The sequence below is a fragment of the Gavialis gangeticus genome, unplaced genomic scaffold (genome assembly GCF_001723915.1).
Source record: "Gavialis gangeticus isolate Ggan-Ray unplaced genomic scaffold, GavGan_comp1, whole genome shotgun sequence".
Taxonomy (NCBI): Eukaryota; Metazoa; Chordata; order Crocodylia; family Gavialidae; genus Gavialis; species Gavialis gangeticus.
In genome coordinates, this window is record NW_017728992.1 from 91,230,520 (window position 1) to 91,237,327 (window position 6,808).

Consider the following 6,808-nt stretch of genomic DNA (forward strand, 5'->3'; position numbering starts at 1 on the left):
TGGGCTCAGATCATCCCAGCCCCACCCCTTCCTCAGCTGCCTGCCTCCGAGGGTGGGGAGGGCAGGGAGGGGAACATATCATCCTCCCCTGCAGATCTCCCCCAGCTGAGGTCTGTCTGGCGTGGGAAGGAAAGCACCCACTGCAGGGCTTTTCACACCCTGTGCATCCAGAGCTGGGCTAGGATCACCCCAGACCCCGCCCTTCCTCACCCATCCATCTCTAGGAGGGGGGCAGGGTGTTAGAATGCACCACCCTCTCCACCCCCGGCTGAGGTCTGCCCTGACGCAAGGACAAAGCTCCTACCAGGGCCCTTTTTGCCCTGCCTTAGCTCGAGTCAGGCTGAGATTGCCCCAGCCCTGCTATTTCCCAAGCCATCTGCCTCTGAGAGGGGCAGGGGGTGGGGACCAGGGCAGAGGGATCAGACCTCCTCTGCTGGCCCAGCACTGGTCCCCCCAGCCAACTTCTACCTGTGACAGGGGAAAAGCCAGAGGGCTTTTCGCACTGCCTTGCCCACACCCCGAGCTCAGCTAGGATACCCCAGCCTTGTTACTTCCCAAGCTATCTGCCTTTGAGCAAATGGATGAGGAGGGGCTGGGGCTGGGACCTGCAGGGATGTGAAAAGCCCCCTGTGGGTGCTTCTCCCCTGTGCTGGGCAGACCTTGGCTGGGACCCCCCCAGTGCAGCTCCAGGGATGTGTTCCCACACTCTGCCTCCACCCACCCCTCTTGGAGGCAGATGGCTTGGGAAGAAGCGGGGCTTGGGTGATTCCAGTCTGGCTCAGGATGTGGGGTGTGAAAATCCCTCCTGGTTAAAGCTTTTCCTCCATGCCAGGCAGACCTCAGCTGGAGGGGACATTGCCAGGCTAGCAGTCGGGTACGTTTCCCCCCTCTCACCCCTGCCCTCCTCCTCCACCCCTTTGGAGGTGGACAGCTTGGGAATGAGCAGGGCTGTGACAATCCCAGCCTGGCCTGAGCTGCTGAGGGGAGGGGGGAGGGCAGTGCTGGGCAGGGTGGGGACTATGTAGATTTTGGGCACTTTAGTAAGAGAATCTGTGATTTTTAAAGAGAGAAAACCAGGATTCCCAATTATAAGAATATATGCTTTTATGAATTTTTACCAGCAAATAACCAGATTTTCAAAATGCTAATCTTGCCTACCTATCCTTTAAAAAGAGGTTGATTCTATTTTTGGTTAGTTAGAATTGTACCTCAGAAACAGGTTACCCAGTTGTCAACACCTTTGTGAAGATCTGCCTTTGTATAAGGACACCTGGCAGGCCACTTGAAAATGATTCCCTTCCTCTCTCATCTCCTTTTTGGATTCCATGTCTACTTGGATATGGTTGGAAACATAGCCATAATACAATCCCAGGCTCTAGACTCTGGGCTGTCCAAGTTCCCGTGCTGAGAATCAGCTGATTGTTGGCATGGGGATAAGGCTCTGGTTCAATTTAAGGTGTCATACAAACCAGCCACAAAAATATTTTATGTTATATGTGAAACATCTTTGTGGCTGGTTTGCTATTTTATGGTGGTGTTATATGCTGACCATGTGGTATGTTGCCATTTATGGGGTAATTAACATGTTAACGGGGTCATAAATATATAATCTGCCTGCGAGGTTACACTGATGCCAAAGGCTATGCTAAGGAAGGTTATCCCTAACCTCCAAGGGATATGAACAGTATTTTCTAATCAGGTGAAATTCCTCATTGTGTTGCAGTGACATAAACAACACATTACTTAAAAAATTAAATTCAGAGGGATCGCACCATGAACATCCAAATAATTATACTGCTTCTCTGAACAAAATGCTATACTTGTGTCCCTTAACACACTGTATACCAAACCTTGAAAATTCCTTACAGCTAACTTCCTGTTTTGCCTGGGAACCTACTGTGATCACATGAGAGTGGCTTTTTTTTTTTTTTTTTATGTTTTTTTTTTTTTTTTTATGTTTTTTTTTTTTTTTTTATGTTTTTTTTTTTTTTTTTATGTTTTTTTTTTTTTTTTTAACTAGAACTCCATTCATAGGAGAGCATCAGTCCAATCAAACCACAAAAAAGTTAGGGAAACATTTATTAGTTGTTTAAAAATCTTTGGTAGTGAGTTTATGGAAAAGCAGATCTTTTTTTTGGCAGGTAGCTGTATACCAAACCTTGAATAACTGCATCTGAGATTTAGATTTTTATCAAGAAATAAAACATTCACACAAGCTTTGAGAGAGAATGAATCAGTGTGGCAATGCATGGATTGGCTAAATAGAATGGGGCAGGAGATGACCTTTAACCTGAATCTGATTTCTCATAGGCAGTGTCAGTACACAGAGTACTACTTTTCCCCTTTACTCCCTTGTGATTTCATCATTGTGTGTTATGACAAACACTGATGTTTCCAACATTAACCCTGTGTTGCTTCTCAGTAAAATTTTTTGACCTCTGTTTGACTTTTGTTAATATATAGCCAATGACTTCTTACTAGAGATGCACCTCTGGGAGCCATGGGGGGGGTTTGGGCTGGGCTGTGCTCAGGGTTGGCAGCACTGGGAGGGGGGCTAAGGTGAATTTTGGGGGCCCTGCACTCCCGCCATAACCCCCTCCCATCACCACCCACCAAGACCGCAGCTCAGCCCAACCCCCCCTGCCCCACATGCTAGGAAGAGCCCAGCACTGCCCCAGCCCCAACCTGCCTTGCCCATGCCCCACACAGACTCAGGGGCACATGCCCCCCCATGCCCTCCCAGGGTGTGCATAGCAGCAGGAGCTGCTCCCCCTCCCCCGGCATGAGCTGAAGCTCCATCCCATGCCCCACCCCAGCTGGGGAGTGCTTGCCCCAGCCCATGCCTCAGCCCCATTCCTCCCTCACCACAGGGGCCTTGATCTGTTCCCCCATGCTACTTCCCTTCCCCCCTCCCTTTCTACCACAACAGACTTACCAGCTGTACGCAGCTCTCCATGCTGTATCAGAAATCAGATTGGTATCAGCCAATATGCCTCTGTAAAAATTGGCTATCAGTATCAGCTCCCAAAATCTCTACTGGTGCACTTCTACTTCTTACCTGTTCTATCCTTCTCAGCCATTCCTTCTTCTGACGTTCCCACTCTCTCCGGTCTCTGTCCAATCTATCCAGAAGTTCTACCTTTTCCCTATTCCAATTCTTCTCACTGTGCTGGATTTGCCATCGTAGGTCCATCACCAAGCTGTGACTATCAGCCAACAGTTTCTTGTGTTCCTCTCTCTCCCTTTTAAAAGCGCCCTTTGTCTCTGTGGGGAGACCAGCTCCTCCTTGGATTTTTTCATTCTTGCCTTCCAACTACCATTAAAAGAAAAAGTTGTTAGTGGACTAGCCTCTCGAAGGCAAGGCCTACATCATAAAGGGAAGATCTTTTAAAAGTCACACTATTAATATTCTCAGAAAAGGATTAGCAGAATATTGCTAATCTTAAAGTACAGTTATGTGCTAGAAAGGCAACCATAAAAAAGGCACTGTCAAGAACATTCCAAACTAAATATTCAAAAAGTTACATAAAACATTTAAGGGGGACAAAGCACTATGTTAATTTCATTTTATCACAAACATGTCAGTCTCAAAAGCTGCTGATTTGTTCACAACACCAAGATAACAGAGTGACGGGACCCTAAAATGATATACATGGAGTAAATTCGACACCTCAGTCACCTGTGATAGTTCTGAAGGCAACGACATTCTTTTTCTAAAATAAGTATGTACAAGAGTGGTTTTGTGCACTTCCGCTTTTTTTTTCTGTGCATCTTCCAATATCTTTCTTTTTCTTGGCTCTAGTCTCCTCTCTCACCTGATTATCTACAGCAATGACCCAAAAATAAATAACCCCTCAGTTTGCTGTCCTTTGCTAACTGATGCAGAGTTGCCAGAGCTGACTGGAACAGGGTATGGTGCCCAGGGCAAATCGGCCTGTCTGGGCCCTGCCTCTGCCCCTGCCCCTGCCCCAACCCCATGCACCCTGGACCCGAAGAAACTGTCACTGCCACTGCCACTGGCAGCAATGGTGGCGGTGGTGGGGGAGGGGTGGCAAGCGGCTGGATGTAAAACCAGCAGCAGTGGTGCAGAGTTGCTGCAATCACTCTGCCCAGCTCTGCGGGACCCCTCAAAGCATGGGGCCCAGGACGGTTGCCCTGATTCGCACCCCTATCCCCCGGGACAGTCCTGAGAGTTGCACTGCTCTGGGGGAGAACAGTTAGCAGTAATATACTACAGACAAGCATTATTGTCTATGTGCTTGTGCTGCATGGCCACTTGGGTGGATATACTGACTAATAATAGCCAGCTTTGTTTCCTTCCAACTTCTGATCCTGGTGCATGCTTGCTAACACTGTCCAAAAATGGCTGTAAAACATAACTTAAATGGCTGCAGGAACATGTACAAATGTGCCAATGGTTAAACTCAGAAAGTAAATAATTAAAAAGATGGTTTTGTTCTTTTTACATTTCCCATAACCTGTGTTCAGCTAAGTCCAGTTCCACCTAATGCCTCAAGAGGCAGCAGAAGGGGAAGGCAGAATTAGCACTGTAGCCACTCTGCAGGGGGTATGCCACATCACTGTAGTATTCAATGTGGTACAATGTTTAGAATTGTTATGGGGGGTTTGTTTTGACTGTTGCCTTATTTCCCCTGGGTCACAATGAATCTGCAAACTCTTGCTGGTTTGCTTAGTAGCCGTAGCATAACAGAACTGTGCATTCCACAATGTTCCTGCAGAGCCAAAGCCAGCAACATCCTTTAAGGTAAAGTGAAGTAAAATGGATGTGGGCTCCTTTCCTCTGAGCTTGAAAGTGCATCTCCTAGGACATAGTTTCTACATATTTGCAGGTCATCTCTCAAGACATTAATGGTAATGTGGATTTTGCATCCTACAACAAAAGCTCTAGGCACTGGCTGCTAAAGTGCCTGGAGCAACTCCAAGCTATTTGGTGTGCAGACCTATGCTTGTATGTTTGCTGTTGCTTGGGGAAGAATGGCACAAGAACCAGTAGCTGTGGTTAGCATGCTGAGCTGTAAACACTCGCCACTGATTATGACTAATTTTCAGGATGACCTACAGTGCTAAAGTGCCAAACAGCCTCAAAACAAGTTTCCCACCTTTTGTAATATTCTGGTAACATAGAATTTTTATCTTTATCAAATCCATTATGGTTTGGAAATTAAAAAAGAAAACAGTGGAAAAGGGAATCTTAAAAAGATAAATGATCTTTCTCCAATTGTCCAAGAGTAAAACCTTTCCCTTGTTATTACTGATGATGAATAAATGTAGGAATGGTGAAGTGGAGTGGTGCCAAAGAAAGTGTAGATCCATAAGCCATCCTGCCTGAGAAGTGTAGAGATAGCTTGGAAACACAGCAAGGGAAAGGGATGTGCTCCAAAGGGGTGTGTCTGCGAAACACCTCTGAAGTGTACTGTGGATTTAAGATTATGCTCAGGGGAATTGGTGACCAGACTACAAGTCCCAACATGCCAACAGAGCATGCTGTAAAGTGTCAAAGAAGCATGAAAGCCAAACCAGCATGCCAGAATTCACCCTAATGAGGATCCACTCTGCCAGAATCCATCCAGTCTATAGACTGATGCAAGTGCTCTTGCTCAGGACTTGGCCCTTATATTGATTCCCTCAAATGCTCTAAGTTCTTCTAAATTATTAGAAAAGGAAATGTTTTAGTTTGTCTGTCTCAAGGCTAAGCATTATTAGAGTCCAGCATTCAGGAATTACCACTCTACATCATATGTTAAAAGCAAAGCCTAAATATCTCCCTTTAATGCAAGATGCATTAAAGAAAACCCATGACAAGCAAGGTCTTATGTTGAATGATATACACTCTGTTAAACCTTTCTGTTGTTCCTGAAAGCAGCAGGCAGCATTGCATCATCTCTGGGCCTGGCAAGTAGCGCTTTTCTGCAGGATGGGGGATTTTATCTTCCCAATATAAACTTGCTTCAGTAACCTTAAATTAGCAAGTGGCTATCTCAAGGAAAACCATCTTTCCACATTAACCTCCTGCTTCACAGCATACAGGGACAAAGACAGCAAGGACAGCGAGACAAACTAAGATGACCGCTGATTATGTACTGTCAAATGTTGGGTGCTTTTGTAATCTCAGTCAATCCAAAAAAAAAGACTGCAAAAAGGAAAAGAGATCTCAGTAACTTTGCCCGTGAGGAAAGGGAGTGTTTCTGAGTAGAAACTTAAGCCAGCATATGAAGGGACGTTTGTCCTTATCTTTTTCCAGAGAAGGGGTTCTGTACTCCTTGCACTATCTTAGCTATTAGTCTAAGAAGACATAACCACCATAACATCTTGGGTTGCAATATGACCTGGGGGACTTACTTGGATGCTTGATTAAACTCTTAATGCTCCACAGATTTTCACAATAGAGGAAAGGATATTAATGCAACTACTTCATATTTTATATTTGACAAATTATTCATCAGTTCCTCCCCTGTTGACTCTGAAATGGAACCTGTGTTAAAAATATTCTGGGTTTTGAATCTCTAATAATATCAGGTTTTGTTACATGCGACTTCTTTGAGGTTGCAGGCATTTATTACATATTGCAGTGGGATGCTGATATCATTCTTGGATTGCTTTGGATTCTTGGATTTCTGTAATTGGCACTGATTTATAGCAATGTTGTGCTAATGGGCTTGTTTTTGGCCATGATATGCAAATACTGCTCTGGGATGTTGGTAGGAAAATGACCTCTCTGTGTTATTTATTGATCAGTTTAGACCTCTGAATTTATTTTGGGAGAGGGGAAACCCCCCCCCCCCCCCAA

General features: G+C 45.3%; 1 protein-coding gene across 12 annotated transcripts in view; it reads right to left on the reverse strand.

Annotated features, from left to right (window-relative positions):
* The window catches only part of MTCL1 (microtubule crosslinking factor 1), a 196,618-nt gene that overhangs the window by 37,577 nt on the left and 152,233 nt on the right, over window positions 1–6,808 (reverse strand). For all 12 annotated transcript variants that reach the window (XM_019525493.1, XM_019525484.1, XM_019525467.1 and 9 more), the window contains one exon: window positions 3,059–3,313. In XM_019525493.1, coding sequence (XP_019381038.1) covers window positions 3,059–3,313 — 255 coding nt within the window. The remainder of the gene's footprint in view (window positions 1–3,058; window positions 3,314–6,808) is intronic.